Source organism: Porites lutea, chromosome 14 (genome assembly GCF_958299795.1).
Source record: "Porites lutea chromosome 14, jaPorLute2.1, whole genome shotgun sequence".
NCBI lineage: Eukaryota > Metazoa > Cnidaria > Anthozoa > Scleractinia > Poritidae > Porites > Porites lutea.
In genome coordinates this window covers 6328507-6350206 of record NC_133214.1, presented here as the reverse complement: position 1 = coordinate 6350206, position 21700 = coordinate 6328507, and the positions used below count along the sequence as shown (strand labels likewise).

At 39.7% G+C, this 21700-nt stretch overlaps 2 protein-coding genes across 7 annotated transcripts in view; both read right to left on the bottom strand.

Annotated features, from left to right (window-relative positions):
- The window catches only part of LOC140924632 (uncharacterized), a 135491-nt gene that overhangs the window by 40786 nt on the left and 73005 nt on the right, over positions 1-21700 (bottom strand). Inside the window, exon 1 of one of the 3 annotated variants that reach the window (XM_073374655.1) lies at positions 680-740. The exons of the other annotated variants lie outside the window; for them this stretch is intronic. Coding sequence (XP_073230756.1) covers positions 680-697 — 18 coding nt within the window. The 5' untranslated portion in view covers positions 698-740. Of the gene's footprint in view, positions 1-679; positions 741-21700 lie in introns of those variants that run through there. 3 annotated transcript variants of the gene reach the window in all.
- The window catches only part of LOC140924631 (uncharacterized), a 412059-nt gene continuing 405159 nt past the window's right edge, over positions 14801-21700 (bottom strand). For 2 of the 4 annotated variants that reach the window (XM_073374648.1, XM_073374652.1), the window contains one exon: positions 14801-19218. In XM_073374648.1, the coding sequence (XP_073230749.1) occupies positions 15257-19218 (3962 nt within the window). In that variant the 3' untranslated portion in view covers positions 14801-15256. Of the gene's footprint in view, positions 19222-20777; positions 20877-21700 lie in introns of all 4 variants that reach the window. The other 2 variants (XM_073374653.1, XM_073374651.1) reach the window with 2 other exon arrangements.

The following is a 21700-nucleotide window of genomic DNA, read 5'->3' as shown; positions in this document are numbered from 1 at the left end:
GCTTTTGAACGATATTGTAGTGAAGTTGATCTTTAGTATGAAAACTTTAAACATGTGACAAGTACGTTTGTGCATATTTTGAGAAACTGCCCAGAAAAGTGAGTAATCAGTGTAGATCTATCACGTACACAACTGAAATTAGTCCTGATGTCTTGACGATATGTAGTTATTAACAATTGCATTGTTTCTTCGCCTCCATATATCTAAAATGGTTCCCTTGGGAGTTTACAGATTGAAACACGCACTCAGAGAGGGGGTGGTGGGGAAGGGGTTGGGATACTTCCACGTTTGGCTTACTCAGTATGTGCTGCTCTGCATGGTAGAGGTTTATGGGAATTCAATCTTAAAAAAAAGTATTCAATGTCACTATTTAGCATTTTAAACAGGGTAGCAATTTTCCCCCCAGGAAAAGTTTCTTCCCTTATGCATAAGGATAGTACTGTTATTACTTTGACGGTTTTTTCCAAGTTAAAAATCAAGAGATGGAACAGAGGGGGCTCAAATCAGACCTTCCCTGATTCAGAGTCTGATATGATTAACATCCCTACACCAACATTCAAAACCACAACTAGAACTAATTCTCACACCTCAAACCTTACAACTTGTTTACAAGATACCAACAAAAATCAACCTTCACTTGACTAACACTATTAGCTAACAGATGACAAATTTTGCTCACCTCCATCAGCCTGGACATCACAGGAATCCTAAAAATTCTTCAACACCGCAGACATGAACACTGCAACAGGAACAGAGAAAGAAAGTACACATTGTAAATAATGGTGCAATGTTGTAAACTACATGTACCATTTGAGACTTTCTTTTTGTGGGAGTTTAATTAATTATTTAATAATTTTGTGGATTTATGATTTTTTGTAATTCGCAACATTACTAATAATTAGTTGTTGGACCTATCCCAATTATTATTATTGAGATTGGTCCAGTGTGGTTTTTCTCCTTCTGAATCTTAACAACTGCATTATATTTTATATTTGAGTCAAAATACAGGTTCAACCAACATTTGAAAATGTTGTAGGTAAAATCTGTTCTGAGGGTAAACCACAATTTCATTGTCACCTACACACTGTACATCTGTATGATTAATACAGGCTAAGAAAGAAAGGAAATTCTGAACCAAACTAGGTTTAAAATAATATTATAGTCCTGGCCCTGGTTGTTCAAACACTGGATAGCGCGATGGATGAATTTCTAACCAGCCATATAGAGATTTATCAAAAGCAACCAAAATAAAAGCCACAAGGTAAGATACGAATAAAGTAGTGCTAAGTGGGCTGGCACTTTAAGGGTAACTTTGCATTACAACTACATATAAAGATTCTAATTCTTTATAAAGGTGTATTTTTCAAAAGAATAACCTCTTTCTATCCCAACTTTATTAGCATTAATGCTTTTTTCAAAAGAGTATTTATCCCATAAGTATGCTGACAGAAGAAGGGGAGTCCTGGACTCCACTGTCTGGAGGATACTGAGGTGTACATTCCCCAGGGGGAGGGGTAGACATCCTTCATTTCTTTAGCCTAAACAGGCATGTTCTGCTGAACAGGGTAGGGTTTACGGGGGTCTTAAGTCCTAAACAATTTATAAAATTTCACCATTTAGCATCTTGAACAGGGTGTCTAGAGCTTTAAACAGGGTGTGAATATTTGGTGATCCACAGTCTACAAGACTTAGTGTGATTCCATCATTATTATTATTTTAATCTAATCCCATGATGCCAGTTTAAGGAAATGGATCAGGGCCATGAAATGAGCTTTTTTTATCTAAAACAGGGACGTGAAGAGAATGTTTTTTTGTTTAAATGAGATGAAGGTTTGAAGGCCTTTTGGCATTAAACCCCTATCCAAAATTCCCTTCAGTGTTCCCCCACCCCATCCCCACCACCGCAGGGAATTTTAATACCATAAAACTAAACATTTCTTCTACAGCAATAAAATTCTGATTGTGACAAAATTATCAAATAATTCAAAAAATAACTTACCAAAGCTTGGTACATGGATCAATGACCTCTGAAACCCACACATCATGAAATTTGAACTGATTGGTAGCAGGAACCTTCATAATAAAATCAAGGGCAATGTGTCAAGACAAAGAGTAGTTCACTTAGTTACATATAATTATTATAATTATTGCTTTTATAGAACCAGTGCTGCTGCACTGCCTGGCTGATGGTACTGTTACTCACTAGTCACTAAACCTCCCCCCTCCCCCTCCCCCTCACTCAGCCAAGATATCCATGTACTGTAGCAGGGCATTTGACTGTTAGGCTTTGCAAATGTGACTCCAGGATTTCAAAAAGGAAAAGTAATAATCCTTTTTCCATTTGTATTTGTAACACCTTCTTTGAGTTACTTAAATTCTATGATGGTTTGTAACTTCATGCTAGTATCATGTACAGGACTTTGATATTCACATTGCCACATTTTAGGCAATTACTGTATTTCCTAGAATAAACTCACACTCTAATAACCGGCCTCCCCCAAAAAGGTGCCCACCTCATAGGCCATACATGTATATGTGTAATATCAAACAAGGGCCTCTTGTGAATAAGCTCTCCCTTCCCCCAGGGCTGGGCATACTCTGGATCTCAAGTAACAGGGATGATCGAATGGGGGCAAAAATCAAAACTCAAAAAAATCCTTAGGGCTTCCAACAAAACCCCCAAAAAATCCCTGGACCAAAAATTAACCCAAAAAAATCCCACGCGGAATTTCCAAGCCTTAAAAATTTGCAGAAGGCTTTACATGATATAACACGAAAAATATGAACAATAGAAATTGAATGTTTGTGTTTGTTTATTCATCATACCATCTGAATTTTCAGATTGTTTTGAATACCCAAAAAAATCCCTACTTAAATCAAGCCACCCCAGAAAAAATGCTTGCCAAGTTTTTCTACCCAAAAAACTCCTTCGATCATCCCCGTCACTTGAAATCTGGAGTACCCCCCTGGGCCGCTCCTCACCCCTTCACTTTCTTAAATAGTTAGGATACAAGGAAAACATGTTTCTATTTCCACTTAATTGATGAACAATATTTGACGATAATAATGAGTTAAAAAATAAGCAAACTAATACGTGTACACATGTAAAGTGTGTACTGGGGCTATGGTACACTTAATTACCAGCCACTCTTTTAACAGATGAAAGGCAATAATGTTGGCTTAATGTTTACATAATTTGCTTCTCTATTAAAAATTTAGCTAAACTAAAGCTACAATTCATTCTTATCAGCTACATTCATTCTTATCAGTTTTATGTCCTAAACAACTAGTAATAACCAAAACTTATGGAGTGCAAGGTGAAAACAATTGAAGGTCAAAGCACTTTTGCTCCAGCGCTTTGCTTTGTGTAAGTTTCACGTGACGGATGGTCAAAAGATGCTCGATCAGATTATGACTGATAGAAAGTCCAAACACATGTGATCAAAGTGTGTTCTGTGTATTCCATACATTCTTAGTGGAAATCCAAAAGAATGCTGGCTATATACGTGTATGTTGCAGGTCAAATTAAACCTTAGGTTAATTCGTTTTTAAACCAGGTCAATTTGTTTCAACCTAGGTCAATTTGTTTCAACCTAGGTTTTTTTATTTTTATTTTTTTTTTATGACGGCGAAAAAAATTGCACCTTCAATTTTTCTCTCTCTCTACCTCACCCATTACCTACCATTTCACTCATAGCATCCCAATCTCTTATTTTTTCAAATGCCATTGCTTACCTGGTGGGTCTTGAACCAGCGATCTTTGCTTTGCCTTAGGATTCACATCCTGATGCCTTATCTATTGAGCCACAGTGGCTTGGATGCAAATTTTGGTATTTTTCTCAATTATATACAAAAATACATTTCCTTAAATTATGCAAGTAACACATGTGTGATGGGCCCAGTCCTTCTCAGCCCTACAGGCCAACATGGCAGGATGTGTTGATAGCACTGTCTTTGAAACCAAATTGGAAGAGCTCAAGCAGTCAAAGAAATGAAAGAACAGCAACACATTATTATACATAGAGGATAACTTCTTTGATGAGTGTAAAAGGTGGCTTCAATCAACACCTGAAGAGAAGAAACATCTCAATATTGACAAACACACAAAACAGAAACTTGCAAGAAACAAGTGGAGTCTGACATGTGAAGGAAAGATGACAACTTCAGATAACAAATTAGTAGTTCCAAAGAGAGACATCTATAGGCTATTATGTGAAGCTCATACAGCAACAGCTCATCGAGGAAGAGACAAGACAGAAAGATACCTAAGGAACTACTACACAGGAATCTCTCAAGATGTCGTCAACCTCTTTGTCTCCCTCTGCAAACTGCACCAAGAACAAAAAAGTGTAACAAACCACTGCCAGAAACCAATCTTAACTCCAATAAAAGCAAACCAGTTTCTTGGTCACGTAGAGATGGATCTCATAGACTTCCACAATTTGCCCTGTGAATGCCATTTGAGACATCTATGGGTACTTCATGTTGTTGACCATTATACAAAGTTTTCATGGCTGTTTGCTCTCAAAAGAAAGCAAACTGAAGAAGTAGCAGGAGCATTAACTAATTTATTTTGGATGTTTGGTTTTCCATCAGTACTTCACTCAGACAATGGCAAAGAGTTTAAAAGCAAGACAATGAGTGAACTGTGTGGAAAAACACAACATTAAGCAAGTCCATGGGGCACCTCGTATGCCATCAACCCAAGGACTGGTGGAAAGAAAGAACCGCACAGTCAAAGAGAACATTCTTAACATTTTGAAAGAGAGAGATGAAAGTCTCGGAAAGTGGTGCACAGTTCTAGGTGAGGCGGCATACTAGAAGAACATAACTTTGCACAGGGCAATAAACAAAGTTCCATATGAAGTTGTGTTTGGGATACTCCCAAGGAAAGAGACACCTGGAAGAACAGAAGACGATCACATTGAGGAAAGTGAGCAACTTACAACCCAGGAAAAACAATATTCACCCAATTTGCTGGCTTCTGAGCTAAAAGACCCCAGTTCTCAAGATGACCTTTTGGCACCTTTTGAAAATGCAAACACAGGACAACCCTCTGTGGCTGCGACTTACAAGTGGAACCTTTAGTTGAAAACCCCAACAAACGCAAGTATGCCATCCATGAATGTGTAAGAGAAAACCAAGAAAGCTACAACAAGAAAATCAAGAAATCAAGAAACAAAGTGGAGGACTTCAAAATTGATGAATTTGTTTCCATCAAAATAGATAAAGTAGACAAAACTTCACCACTACATCCAAATGTACTGCTTGGAAAAGTTACAGAAGTTGATGACAACTATGCTAAAATAGTTACTAAGTTTGGAATCATTTCAACATACATTTCCACTAGCCGACTAAACAAGTGCACACAAACAAGTGTAACGTTTGATTACTCAAAAGAAATCACTTTTTCTGCCGCATGCAAAATGGCTGTAAATCAGTAAATTACATGCTATTGTACATCTACCTCCATTAATTTCAAGTAAAATTATTACTTTTGTCCAAACAGCTGTAGTTGTGATACAACGAGAATATACATGTAGAAAAATTAAATAAAGTATTCTGAGTTGTCCTCACTCACCCGACACCGAGTATTTTTTTTTAGCAAATTTGTACTACACTGACAGCTTAAAAATTAACAGCTGGGACCAGTAATGTCATTTTCGAACCCACTGATGAGGTGCTCAATAAAAATAACTAGACATTTAATAATGTATTTATTATTAATTGTTGCATTACTGAATTCACCATCAGTACACCTCAGACAAACATGTTGAAAATGAATCTTACAGTCTGGGACTCAATATTGAAATATACCCTAAATTTAAATCATTATAATTAGTGACTGTGCATGTTTTATAGCCTTAATATGCCATGTTAATTCTGATTTTACCATTTAAGTTTTGGCAAGTATTGAAAGTGCAAGATCTAGCATGCACCCATGCTATACTGGTGCATAGAATATTTAAAGTAAAAGTTAATGGTAAAGATTGGGACCTTATTATACAGCATTGGCTCAAAAACAGTCATTTGATTAACAAAGTTAAACCTGAGGCCGACGGTGCGCTCATTTCACCCCCTTTCTCTATCAGTTCTCTGTTAGGCGGGTATATTTCAATCTACTTAAAGCTACAGGGAATACAGAAAGTAAAGAAGTCAAAAGAAGGATTTGTGGTCATATCTATTAATCAAACTTAGGACTTTCCGCACTGAGACTGTGCACTTAACAACATAGCTAATCCTTCCTCCTACTGAACCATAAATCTTGCCCCACCTATAGTTCTATTGAGGAAGTAATTGTAAATGTAAGTGTAAATGTAAATGTCGTGATTGAGAGGACAAACATACATGTCCTCTTTACATAGCTTTCTGCAGTGGGCTCGGACATCAGCATACTAAGGGCGCCGATGGCAGCCGCTATCAGTCCATTTATGAGCCCACTGAACCCTCCCAACCCATGATGAGTGATGATTTAAGTGATGAAGATAGACCACAACACCGGGAACTACGTCCCCTACTCTTTTCGAATAGTGTGTGGGTTCTTTAACGTCCCACAGAGTTATATGTGAACAAGGTTTGTGAGACGGGACCTCCGGTTTATCGTCCTTATCCAAGAAGACTTGAAAGTCTAATCATTTGCAGATGTCATTACAAAGACAGCACTTTCTCCTCAGTTATTTTTAAGACCCTGAGTGTTGGTCCGGCCAGGATTCGAACTCGCGACCTCCCGCTCAGCAGACCGGCGCTCTCCCAACTGAGCTAACCGGGCGGCGGTTATCAAATTGCAGGATCAAGACTTATTGCACACTATATTAATTACAATATTTTACAAATACATTTTTCTTGTTGTTGTTTAAACCACCCAGTAATACCCCAACATTATGTTTTCCCTGTTTAACAGTATAATGACCCATAACTCAAATACTAACTTAATGGGTCTTTAAAAGTGTCAAAACTAATTGGCCTAATGTATGGTGATAGTAAATTTATACACCTTTACATCTAATTAACCTGGTTTGAAACAAATTGACCTAGGTTGAAACAAACTGACCTAGGTTAAAAACAGATTGACCTAAGAAACAAATTAACCTACAACATGTACATGCGACACATACGTAGTAACAACCTGGAGATTAGGATTGCGGGCTGCTCTTGTCACCCGCAATTACTTTGCAAAGTTTTTGTCTGCTCCTCGCCAGAACCAAGAATCGAGTCGAGTTGATTGTTGCGTCTCGATTCTTGGTTCTCGATTCCTGCAAGACTCATCAAACAGGAACGGCCTTTGTTTACAATCGATTATAAGGGTTTTGTTTTGAGTGCAATTTGCTCTCTACTCTCGATGCTTGATTGCTGCGAGAATCTGACAACGTTAGTTCAAGTTTCAGCAATCTTCTGACTTCTCTCACATCAAAAAAATCTTTCTACTGTATAAAATAACAAACTCTATTCAGCGTTTGATTCTTGCGAGAAATTTCTGAAGTAAGCAAATTATACAGTAGCAGATGTTCTTCGGAGTCACGAGATCTGTCTGCGTCTACTCGATTGTAGAAAGATCATCGCTTGTCTATTGGCAAACTGACAAGGTGCTTTTTCTCTTCTCTACCCTGCGAGCAGAGGCCCTTCGATCTTCTGCTCGCAGGGTATCTCTTCTCAAACGTAAAAACTGAAAAACTACAGAGAGGCCTTGTGAATTCAAAGATTATAAATTCGATAAGCTTACCTAAACATCAGGAATTCTGCAACAAAAATGCAGCCACGCGGAGACCATCTTTACGTCAATCTCGTTACAGCTACATAATTAAACGCTCGGTGAAAACATTGAATCAGCCCATGACTGCAACACTGATAAGAACAGCTAGAAGTTTGAAAATTTACCAAAGAAATTGAAAGGATTTTTGCAATAGAAGCAACTTCCGTCTCGGTTCATATGAAGGAATGCTGTTATTGGTCTAACGCTGTCACATGATGTGTCACGTGAAAAAATACTAAACTTGAAAACGAAAAGAGGGGACAGAGGACTTTGACGCGAGGAAAATGGAACAACTTGTTTACATTCCAATGTGATACGTATAGGAGAAGAACACACAACAAAAGACCCTAAACGTAAAATGTGACAAAAACAAGTAAACAAGCAGAGGCAGGAGCCCAGGCTCCTGGCAGAGGTAGGATACTACAGAGCCAGGAGCCAAGAGATGAAGGCTCCGGGGTAGCCTGTTGTTCCAGGCTTTCAGATTTAAGAGCGCGGGCGAAAAATTGACGAGGAGAAAAAAAGAGGGGTGACTTAACCGCCGAAGCAACTGCTTCCGTGTGGTTTCGGAGCAAAGAACGAGGAACGAGAGTGAAAAACCGCGCGAAAATACTCCCGGAAGCGCTTGCTACGCAGGCTAGGGGTGACTGAGGAGGGGAAACTACTCGCCGCAATGTCCCCTAGTTTCCCCTCTCGTTTTCCTTGCGTAGGATTTAACTCGCTCCCCACCATCTGAACTCCGCACTCCTCTATCTAAACGCCTGGCACGGGCTAGCTCCGGGGTAATAGGTGGGCCTTTCCTATTGTGCTCGTAAAATACTGGAAAGTTTCTCACTGGAATGCCAAAAAGTTGCCACCTAAATTTCTTATTATTGTTATATAAACGTTGATTAAAAGCTTTATTTTTTGTTCTTCACAATAATTACTAACATCGGTCAAGAAGAAAAAAATTTTAAAAACAAAAATTAAAATAACAAAAATAAAAATAAAATTTAAAAAATTAACGTTTCGTATGAAATCGTTGACTCTTTTCGTGTTTGATATGTGCTCTAAGCCTATATTTTGCTCAAAAGTTGCTCAGAAAGGCAACATTTGCCAACCTCGTTCCCAGGGTTCTCTTCTACCACCATGGTAACGAGGTTGATAATTTGCTCGAGGTTGCTAGAACCACAAAAAGTTGCTCCAAACGCCAAAAGATGCTCAAAAGTTTCCGGGCACAATCGGGAAAGGCCTAGTAATAGGCAGTCCTGATAATGTTAAAAGTTAGAAAAAAACGGAAAGAAGAAAGAGGTCATTAAAAACAGGTTACAAGGTCTTTTGATGGACAATAAAAACTTGCGCAGTAGTCAGGATCTGGTGTCCGCGAATAATGCTTTATTCCTCTATTACTTTTCTGGTTAAGTTTTACTAATATAAACGAGGCTTTATTACGTGTTTATTTTCGAACGTGGGTGGTAAGATGATATGAATAGATCTCGAAGAAACGAATCGTTCTGCGCATAGAGTAACGGTAAACAGTACAGGGCCAAGAACAAAGCCTTGTGAGCACTGATGACAGAAAACAAGAGACAAAGTTTTAGCCCTACTGACACAGGAGAGGGTTTATCATTATTTTTTCAGACATGGGTGTAGCAAAGGTGATAAAAAAATGAAGTTGTCATGTTCTAAATGCCACTTGAGTTTTTTTTTTTACTCCAGTGGCAAATGATAAAGCAGAACACCTTCCTGTCCCTTTTGTTATCACTCCCTTCTCTTTCACACCCACAATAGCAGCTAGACCTCACAAACGGGACTGGATTCCATTCACCATTTGCATATCTCCCGTAATACACCTTGTTTGCCCCCCAAACATTCTGTATATGCATTGTCTTCAATTTCTCTTAGGACGACTGTAACACTCAGGAGAAATTAAAAATTTGGAGGGTGCAAACAAGGTGTATTACAAGAGATGTGCAAAATGGGGAATGCTGTTTGCGAAAAGCGGAGTCTACAATCCTGGACAAAACTCCTTGAGACAGTAAGAGCATAACAGCAGTTCTATGTGTATCACAAGTACTGTTCTAAAAAGCAGTGCTGTCATTTTTAAAATCCATAACCCCTACCCCTTCCCCACTTAATACAATGTTGAAAGATCAAAGAAATTGTGCCTTGACGGTTTCAACACTGTCTGTGGGGTGGAGACGTGCAGTGCAAGTATTGCGCGGATATAAATTTAGCGTGTGTTAAAAAGCGTTTGAACTGTACAACTGTCCCAAGACTTTCGTCCATGATTGTAGCTTGCAGCCAAGGATAATGCAAGGTAATAAGATGCCTGAGCCTCTATTGCAAGCTAGTTCCAGTCCATTACCGCGATTAAGAAGGGGCAGGTGTCGCAGGTGCAAACTCTCAGCATCGCTGACTCATGGCTGAGGGCATCTGAGGTGAAGCAAAGATTTTTTTGTGCACACCCAGCAGGATGTCATTCCTTGTCCTGGATTGATGATCCAACTGTGTTTGAATCCGAGTCTCCCGATTAACAATTACGTTACTTACAACTGTCTTACAAGAGTAGCGCGTGGTTTTCGTTCTATCCTCCCTTTCCCCCTTCACCTGTAAATAATGACTGTGTGCTTTTAACAGGGCTTTCGCGAGCATTTTTTTTTTACAGTAGGTAATATTGCTTTTTGCCACAAGTTATGAACTCGTAAAAGGGAGTTTCTTTACTGTCGAACCATTAGGAAACTAGTTAAAACTATAGTGCATTCTCAGGACCCACCAGAATTGATTAAGTTGACCTCCTACAATGCCCCATCCTTCTGTTAAGACCCTTGGTTTCCATTACTCCCCCCTCCCCATCCCCCATAAGAGGAAGATGCCCCACCACCAACTTGGCTGCCGAGATACATGGTCTCTTGTCCAGGCCCACCCCTGTGTCCCTACCTTTCCTCCACACCTCTCCTCTGCTGCTCAGACATAGTACTATCCTCAGAGGCCCAGGGTCAAGGTCACTTCCTTGCCCCCACCGCCCAAAAAACTGGATCCCAAGGCAGTAATTAAAAGTAGTTTTGACGAGTTACCTAACGCTGAGTTGAACTTGAATTTATTTATCGTCAAATTAAAAAACCATGCTCAAGTCACTTTTGAGAACCAACTTAACTTTAAAACGAATTTAATCAAACAAATAAACAGAGAGAATTATCCTGTTTATTGGTAAATAAACTTAAATGCAGCTGTAAGATAATACATTTTCTCTTGATAGTAGCTAAAAAAAATAACTTTCCATAAAATCAAGGAAAACAAAATGGCGGCTGAAAGCCACGGAGAAAAAAAGGATGATCGGGCCTTTTTACCTTCCAAATTGGTTAAACTTTCAGTTTTGCTAATTTAATTTTTTTTATTGATACGAGTCCAATTTTATTTTATTTTATTTTTTCTTATTCGATCGGAGTTGGTCGGAGTCGATCCGACCCGGACTGGCGGTCCGAGTTGATCCGGTCCGACTTTTGTACCTGCCTATTTGGTTTGGCTTGAGGAAAGCTTCGCAACGAGATTTCAACGAAAGTGAAAGTTGAGCAGTGGCGTATCCAGGGGAGGGGCCCGCCCCCCCTGCCCCTCTTATTTTAAGACCAAAATGAGGCCCGAAGGGCCGAAAAAAAAATTTTGGAGGCCGGCCCTCCCCCTTATCTCAGGGTCTGGATAAACGCCCCCGCTTCCCCCCCGCCCCCTATCTGAAGGTCTGGATCTGCCACTGTTGAGCATTCTGGATTTTACAGCAGAGTAGAGCAAATTTTTTTTACCTTACTTTATCGCTTTCAGGAGCTACATACAAGGTTAGCCTGAGTAATTATTACAGTTTTTGCCTCGTTTTGGTTTTGTAAAGTCAGGCGTAATTATTTAATGCAAGAGACTATAAAGGGGACAGAGAGGGCATCCCCCATATACACCCTATTCCATAGGTAATTCGTCTCGAGTTATTTTTAACACCACAGATCTCAAGGGGGATTAGACAACAGCCAATCACATAGCGCGAATGTGTTCCGCGTGGATGACCCACGCTGAGAGCCACGCGTCCTTCACGAAATGACGCAGAACAAAATGGGGGAAGACGCGGAGAGCGATTTTGCTATTCCTTTTGTCGACGAAAACGACTACAGCGAGATTTCTGCGAAAGCTGTGTCAGCGAAACCGAAATTAAAAAAGAATCGCCCTTCCTCTCTTGTATAGAGCTAACAGTAGAGCAGGGAAATCCTTAACACACTGAATATTCTCTCAGGATCATTTATAATTTACAGTTTGAAGAGAGCAATTTCTGGTTTGATGTTTATTTTTTTCAGTCTTTATAGCGATTATTCCTACCCACTTACTTTGTCAATTGTAGGCGAACCCTCCTAAAGCTGAATTTCAAGGGACAATATTCAAGCTCAGAAAGAGAAATAAAATTTCGTCGTTGCTTATTTACGTCCTCCATAAAACGCGAAATTAGGCATTTTCACGTCGTAGTCGTGCAAAAACGGGAAAGAAATGAACAAAAAAAGTGTGTTGCACGTGCGAAGTTGTTGTTTTGCTAATTAAACCTATTGTTTTTTTGACGTTCTAGTTGTCGTCCGCGTCGTTGGATCTTAAACTCCCTAAATTGTACAAACGACCGGTTTCAATAGACCGGCGAAATTTCTCATTTTATTAAAGCACTGAGGTTACGACAACTTCGAGTTAAACTGACTTCACGGGTTGTCAAAGAGTCCAGCGATTCCTTTTTCCCAGGTGAGCGCCGACTCATTTCGCTTCAATATTCAGGAATGCTCTCGATCTTTTTACGCTTTCATTGCCTCTCGCCCGACATGTTTTGCACGGCGTTTGGTCATGCGAAACCTCCACGAAACATCCACGCCTCGCGCGAGGTAACTTAATCCCGATTCTAAAAATAACTCGAGACGAATTACCTATGGAAAAGGGTGTATATGAGGGATACCCTCTCTGTCCCCTTTATAGTCTCTTGATTAATGCCATAACATGCAGTATTAAAGATTTGAAAAGATTTGAGACAGAGACTGACGATTTCATTAGCCTCACACAAGCTTAAATCAGTTTTCTGGTTGCAAATGGAAAGAGAAAGGTTTTAGAGAATACCCGGTTGTAGTGGTTGCCGGTAAAAAATAACGATAATTAGCGAAAATCCTGCTTCGAGACTCGTTCATCTATTTTAAACTCCAAAAGTCGGCTAAAACCACAGGTAGCCCAAGCTCGAAATATGAGCATCGGCATTGTGGCGTAACATTCAAAATATAAGGATTTGTATGGGAAAAAAACCTATCGTTTCTGTAACCTACGAAAATGAAAGAATTTCAATAAAAAACAGCTTTCCTTACTTAAAATGTGCGTTACGTCTCTCCTGTGTGGTCCACAGGCCGTTTATGGCCGTTTTATGGGTTTTTATGTAAACGGTTTTCTCCTGGTTTTCTCTACCTTTATATAGAGAGAAAACCGTTTGCATAAAAGAATGAATGAATGTTACGCAACAATGCCGATGTTCGCCGATGGTCATATTTCGAGCTTGGGCTACCTGTGCTAAAACAAACGAACTAACAAACAAACACAGAACAAAAAAGTAAAGGTTTACGGAAACATTTCAGTCACTCTTAGACTTGCTGTCCGTTAAAATGTTATTGTTGTAGATCTTTCATTGAAGTTTTATTCATGTTTTGATTGTCAGTCATAATTTTGCAAGGTTGAACGCAGCTTTTTTCCCTTTCGCGGACTGTCAGCTGGACAGTGTCTGAATGAAGCGTGAATGAAATGTTTGAAAATGGTTTAAGCATGGCGTGTGATTTGCGCCTGTATTCATTGTTAATTCTCGCCAAAAAGAAAGAACGTATAAAACATGTCTAATATTTTAATGACAGACTTGTGACTTTGCTGCAGTTTACGTCTAGCACACATTTAGCCGCATTTAAAACACACAACACGCAAAGGGCAGTTTGTGTAGACTACGAAATTATGGTTGTTCGTAGGGGGAAATGTTAAATAAGTTCATCAACCTTCTTGGGTCTTTTCGGAAACAAAAAGTCTAACTTATAGTAAAGGTTACTGGGTATCAGATATTGTGATACATAATCTAAAGGGTACATGTTGTTAGACGATTTGTCGGTTCGATTTTGCAAAGAAAACATATACATTTCTAACACAAAAATCGGCCTAATTTAACATTTGGGTAGAATCTCCTTGCGACGGAAAGATTGACCTACGAACATAAACCGTGAACTGGACGCAGCCAAAGAGTTTCGTGAATGACAACCAGAAAACAGTAAATTTCATGGGCAATAAACTTCTGAAAGGGGTTTGGTGAAGGGGGGGAGGGGGGGTGGAGGGGACAATGATGCACACGTATGGGTAAGAATTCTTTTTTCTGTTACTGTGATCGAATTTGATTTGTAATTTTTGTTTTAAAATCAGTATTAATTTCTGGATAGGATGAACCTGGTTCGTTAAAGTAATTAAAAGACTAAAAATGGAAGCTTCGCTTTTAGCCCTGGCCAAGAGAGGATAAAGGCGACGGAGAAGGCATCCCCCATACACATCGTATTTCATAGGTAATTCGTCTCGAGCTATTTTTAGAATCGGGATAAAGTTACCTCGCGCGCTGCGTGGATGTTTCGTGGAGGTTTCGCATGACTAAACGCCGTGCAAAACATATCGGGCGAAAGGCAATGAAAGCGTAAAGAGATCGAGAGCATTCCTGAATATTGACGCGAAATGAGTCGGCGCTCACCTGGGAAAGGTTACAACCTGGGAAGGCGCCCTTCTTCAACACACATAGGTTGGAGGCTGAAGTAAAATTTTTCTGAAACTTTTAAATCTCAGTAGGAAAAGATAAAAATGTTATTCACCGGCCTAGGTCGGTCCGTATTGGGAGAAACTGTGCCCTTGGTCTGAGTACCGACCTCGAGCACAATTTCTCCCAATACGGACCTCCCAGCCGGTGACAAGGATATAAATATATTTATCAAACTCCAAAACTACTAGCAACTCATGTTGTATTAACATTGGTCACACTGGATCAGATGGCGTACAAGTCACAATCATCAGTTACAATATTTATCAAACTCTAAAACTACTAGCAACTCATGTTGTATTTACCTTGGCCTCACTGGACCAGATGGTGTACAAGCCACAATTATAAGTTACAATATTTAACAAACTGTCTCATAAATTACTAGTAACTTATGTTGTATTAACATTGGTCACACTGGATCAGATGGCGTACAAGTCACAATCATCAGTTACAATATTTATCAAACTCTAAAACTGCTAGTAACTCATGTTGTATTAACCTTGATCTCACTGGACCAGATGACGTTTAAGTCACGATCGTCAATTACAAAATTTTCCTAACGCTAAAACTACTAGTAACTCATGTTGGAGTATTTTGTCAGCTTTCCTTTTAGTATTCCTGAGTTATCATCTCTCTGTATAAATGTGTACCTTATTTTCGAAGCACAACAAACTCTTGGAACTTTTGGCACTTGAGTTGATTTACTCGCCGTAGAAAGTTACAATGAGTTCAAATGAGGTTAGTGATCTGTATTTCAAACGAAGTTTACTAAAGTCATATATACGACTTTCATTTGTAGCGTAGTGGTTGTTAACATTCAATCTAAGTGTTGCCAACGAGGAACTATTCACTAAACGATCACAGAGGTTTGGTAACCAATCTTCACTGACTTCTCTGCAGATGTTAATTGTCATATTAAGCGTTGTTAATGATGTGTTATCAGCAGAATCCATTTCATCATGCCACAATAAGTACCTGCCTTCCCGCAGTTCACCTTCCGAGTACTCGTTTGCTATAAGAGTAAGCGTAGTTAATGAATTGTTTTTCGACAAACCTTCATTCAGTTTGGGAACCCAACTCTCACAAGCTGGAAATGAGTAATGGGAAGCCTCCCCAACGCTGACTACCACAGTAAGAGTAGTTACAGTCTCGTTTTCAGCCAATCCTTCACAGACACTTCCTACCCAGAAGTTATCAGTACGAGTGATGTGGTTAATTGTCAGAGTTAATTCATTCAGTGATTCAGTTCCGGCTAAGCCAACGGCTAGGCCTTCGTACCAGTGATCGGTCTCCTCATCTGCAAAACCCCAAAGATTGTAAAGAAAATCTTGATCGTCGTCGTCGTTTTCGTAGTTGTTAACAGTAACGCAGAGTAACGTAAGTGAAGTGTTTTCCTTCAAACAGTTTCGCAAAAAGTAACTCCAGAATTCATTCAAATTGCTACCATTAATAACAACGGAAAGTGTAGACAGCGACTGCATTGCCATCAAACCGTCTCCTAAACTTTGTTCTCCAACTGTCCTCACCTCGCCATGATCTTCAATTGCAAGACTGAGTGTAGTTAATGAGGCCAGTTTGGACAAACTTTTTACCAGACTGTATTCCCAACCTTCTGCCATCTTACTGTAGTTGTTGATTGCGAGATTTAAAACTGTCAGAGAAGAGCTTCTCAACAGACTCTCTCCAAGGTCTTTCCCAAAGTCTACTGTCATGTTTGTGACGTAGTTGTTGATTGTAAGATCGAACGCAGTTACTGTTGTTTTTTCTGCCAAAACATCACCCAGAAAGTGTGTCCACACCTTAGGTGTACCATCGTCGTTAATGATTTTAAGTGTGACCTTTTCCTCTCTGGTATCCTTGATTTTACACAGCACTGGTGAAAGTGATTCAATACCGTCAATGCAGACATCAAGACCATTGCATGATTCGTCGAGGACGACACAGACGTCATGAACATTTACCTCGACAGTTGAGTTGTTACCTGATAGCCCCTGAAGAACAGTACCTGTTCCTTGGGCCAATTCCCCCCAAACATTGATCGACATGGGGGGCAGTGTCTTGTGTCGTCTGACATTTCTTGCAACGCAGTCAGCCACACTATTATTTAATTTTCCGTGTACCCTCAAAGTCACGCTTGCCAGGGGAGCACGTACCAAGACCTCAAATAAAGCTTCTGCACCGTCAGCACTCAGCTCACCCCAAAGAATTACAGTTAAATGCTGTTTTTTCTGTAATTCTTTCTCGACCACATCTGGACCAGGACAAAAATAAGCCAGTTGATTATGTGTTATTTTGCTGCAGGAATCTGGGTAAAAATCAAAAGTATCTGATACCTTCTTGTCCAAACGAATACTTTCTACAACAGACTGCCAGTTGCTCGGAACCTTTCCAAGGACAGTCATTTTTAAATCATTCAAAGAATGATTTTTTAGAAGGCCTCGTTTCAGGTTATTAGCACCAAAACCACTAAGGTTGCAAAAAGTGTTAAGACTGAATGACTTCAACGCGGTTTGCTGCGCAATTACGTTACTGATAACAGCAGCTACTGAATCTTGCATAACTCCATAAAAAGTAAGGGAAAATGTGGTCAACGCTTCATTTGATAGAAGCCTTCCTAAGCCATGGACCGCGGTATCATTCAATGACCCACGAAAGCTGATGGCCACAGACGACAAAAGAGTGTCTGCAGACAATCCAGTTTCAATAGCACTGGTCCAAGTCTCACCCCACACTCTGTCAAGTTGAAACGTTACTTTCCTCAAGGCTCTATGTGCAGCTAACAATTCACCGATAGCAACTGCTGCGTCATAAGGGATACTGTCACTCACTTGTAGAGTAAACTCTGATAAAGTCGTGTTCCCAAATAAGCCGTTGTGTAGGGCGTTGGCTAGGCCTGATGTCATTGCGGAGGAAAAAATGGTAAGACTCTCAAGCTGCGAGCAGGATTGAATGAATGTTGCAACAGTCTCATCGCTGAAGTTCCGCCCACTTGAAGAATCATAAACAGTAAGCCGAACTGGCTTCTGCAGGTTTGAAAAGGTTGTGCAGGCATCTAAAACGTGATATATATTGCCGCTCTCGTTATTGCCTGACCGTGTTTCAAGGTCAATCTCAACTTGTGTAGGAAAGGGTATATAGGAACAAAGAGTCTCTGCCACTTTTTCAGCGTGTCCACTTTCGCTGAAGCTTTCCGTAAGGAAAGTTGCTGCCTCCCAGCCTCGGTCCTCTTCGCCGTCGCTGTACCAGTTATCCCAGTTCTCTTCCCTCTCTCGGTCATCCATCGTCACTACTCCAAACTGTGTGCAAGTGTCCCAGTTCCATTCTCCCCAGTTCTTCAGCTCTTCACCAATCTGAGTGAAAAGAATGCTTGCATCTCTCCCAAGTATTCCAGAAACAAACAGAAACACTTCTCGATACTTTTTAACCAGTTCATGAAAACTTAGACGCTCAAACAAACTTAACTGGTTTCCTCGCAACTTGTGAGCAATAAAGGCGGCAGCCAGGTACTCTTGGAAGGTCTTGTGAAGAAAGTAGTACTCATGTTGAGGCTTTAACCTTCTCAGACTTTCTTCCTTGTAAACTAGGCCTACGTGACGAGATACCAGTCCTTTGTATCTTCTTTCAAGCGCAGCTAATTCACTTTCAAGAAAACAATAGCGATCACTCAGCAAACACAACCAAGCCAACTCTCCAAGTGCGAGAATGGTCTCTTCAAATTGTTTCTCTAAGGCGCTGTCTTCTTTAGGGGCCTCTAGATTGTGTTTAACGCAAAGTCTCCTTAAAAGGCACAGTACAATAACTTGGTAAAGCTCAGAACGGGAAGACGGCAAATTCCCCTCATAGTGCTCATAAATAACACAAAGAAGAAGTAAATTTAGAGGATTATTTCGCAGGGCATGCAACAGAGTGTTTTCTTCCATTTCCTTAATGAGACTTTCTCCCTTTGATGAATGCAAGGGACCAACATTTTTAAAATGTTTTCTGATATAATCAAAAGCATCACTCTCTGTGAATCCTTTAATCTCCAAGAGGATATCGAAGCCGTACCTTTTCCGTACATCAATTCCCCTTTCTTGTCGGGAGGTCGCCAAAACATAACAAAATGATAAAATTCTTCTTTGAAGCAGTTTATCTACATAACGTTCGGAATCTTTGGGAAGCTCATCCAAGCCGTCCAAAATGATTAAAGTTTTCTCCTGGTTATGAAAGTCCTTAATGAAATCAAATAGTCTTTCTTTAGTCTTCTCCTCCATATCTTCTGGCAACAGTTGTTCACTGATGGTTTCCATTATATCTTCATGTATGTCTCGACATTTCAAAAGCAACACGATCTCGAATTTGGGAAAAGAACACTCCGCTGGGATTTTTCCATGTGCCCAGTCATAAGCAAGTTTAAGGCAAAACGTAGTTTTACCGATTCCTGGACTCCCTTCAACAAGCGTCATAACATCCTCACCTTTGTCAAGAGCTCTGAAGATGTCCAACACATTTACCTCGTTATCATCCACCCGGAAGTCTGCTTTTCGCCTTGAAACGATTTTAAGTCTTGTGTAGACGTCATCCAGGGGTAACTCGATGGTGCTATCCCAAAGAAGTGGTCTTAACTGTGAGCGCCTTTTGTATTCAGCTTTGAGAAGTTTCACAACAACTGAGATGTACGAGTCTGCTAGAAAAAGAAGATCGGAAGTATTTTTCATTACTTTGTAAAATACTGACCTCTCATTCATTTGATCAGTAGAATGACCGAAAATTCTTTCTACCTTCAGTGGCTTGTGAGTAAGTTAAAATATATACACCACCTGAAAATCTTTACAGTTGTTCCTTAAAATTAAGGAGCTTACGCAAAAGGACGACAGAAAGACTAAGATGTCGGCAAAACGTTTCTGTGTGACAAACGTGAATGGGTTATCACTTACGAGTTTTATCGTGATTTTCATTTACCAATAAAGTATTCTGGTCTTTTAAACTGAGATATGTTTAAAGGAAAGTGAAGTTTGGCGGAAACATATTCAAACAAATATTGACACGCTTCTCACTCAAGGTTTGCTGTCTTCTTTCCTTCGGCTTTCTTTTGCGTAAGTTCACCGTTAGTGAACTCACTATTTGCTCTTTCTGGCTGTGCGCAGTTAGGCTTCACAAGACAACGTTGAATAAGGAAAGCTAAGGAACAATAGCTATCGGACGTCTGGAGCTCGAACTAAATTTTTTAACGTATTAGTTAATACCAAATTTCTGTGTTTTACTTCCTCACTGCATGAAAAAACTAACTTCTTTATCATATTGGGATTAAATCAAAAAGTTCTAAAGTATACTGCCACATTTACTCTCCTCCCACATTTACACGTAAAACGCATTCTTTGTAAAATTACGTCGCCTTAAAGATTTTGCTTTTGTAACACATCATTGGTGATCCATCAAAGTCTTTAGGCAAATGTCATAAATCTCAGAAAGGCTTCCTTTATCTTGTCGAGTTAACAAACTTCAGATGGAAAATTCCTTAACTGAAAACAAACAAATAAACCAAGAGGAAACGTTTTTGTGCTGCGCCTGTGGTAGCGACGCAAAAAACAAACAAACAAACAAACAAACAAACAAAAAACAAAAAACACTGAGTTGGGAACTAAACCGTTGACCATGCATAATTTTTCACTCAAGCAACTGTAGCGCGACTTGACTACGTTTTGGGCCAAAATGTGCTCAAAATTCTAAATGAGCCTTATTGTAGCTTGAGGGTGTTTTGAAGCACGTTTCGAAATTGGGAGAGTGGGTCAGACGTGGAAAGCGTTCAATCTGCTCCAAGCGGTAATGAGAGCGACTCAAGCCTTGTGAGAGCCCAACTTCAAACCGAAAGCCGGGCCGTACAGGCATTACAAAGCCTCAATCAAGGAACACAAAATCACCCACTTTGTGTTACTTCCGATGCAGTGTGTGATACTAGTCTTATAGTCCTTGGAGCAGTTTTCAGGATGTTTGTCACGTGAACCTAGTTTAGTGGCCTAAGCTCCCACCAGTCTCCTGTAGCTCAGTGATAGAGCATCTCTAAAAGTAACCAGAAGGTCATAGGTTCGACTCCTATTCGGGGAGTATTTGAATTTTTTTACCAGCCGCCTGTATCACGGACTGCGGTAAAACATCTTCCCCACTAAGATGGTTGTACATATACAATATACATGAAAAGAAACAACTAACCCTTATTCAAACTTGAACAAAAACAAACCTTACCTTCACCTTTCAATAGCCTTGGGTACTTTGGAGCTGGAATGTTACTTGAAGATAACGGCCTTTTGCCTTTCTTGGAAGACTGGCGTTTCTTTGCCGAGCCTAAAATCCAATCAAATACCGTTTTTGTACTTTTCCCCAATATTATAATTTTTTTAGCTTTACCCTACATACACTGATATTCAATCCTTATATCCATTATATTTGCAATTTTTTAAAATAAAACATTGTTCGAACTAGCCACATAAATGTGGCAATTCTATTAAATGTCGCCATTCTATTAACGAAGACTCTTTAAAAGTCGACTCTTGAAAAATGTCCATTGAACGGGTTTTCCTCTCCAGGTCTTTATAACTTATCCTTGAAAAATCAATCAGAAACGGCGAAATATTTTGATAGAATAATAAACACAGATAGTCAATCTTCATAACCATTATATTTGCATTTTTTTAAATAGAATATTGTACGAACTAGCTACATAAATGTGGCCTTTCTGTTAACGAAGTTTGAAAAAGACCTGTCGCGCGTTCAAGCCCTGAACGTTGTAATTTCCAGACGCTGCAAAGCTCTGTTGAATTGAACTAATCAAACAAAAACACAGAAAAAGGAAGACTTGGATTCTGGAGTCCACACTGGGGATTCCACATTCTAGATAATGGATTTAGGATTCAAATCGTTAAATTCCAAGGCCAACGATTCCGGATTTCACAAAAAAATTCCCGAATTCCAGATTCCACAAGGAAAAGTTTCCCGGATTCTGAAAACCATTGTTGTTTTCTCAATAGAGGTCCAGAGGGAACTAGACGCTTTGTCTCTTTTTATGCGCAGATCATGTTTGCACGTAAATAAGATGTAATTTTAGAGAAACAGTTCTCGAGAGTATTAACACATGACCTGCATTGAAAAACAAAACCTACAAGCTAAAG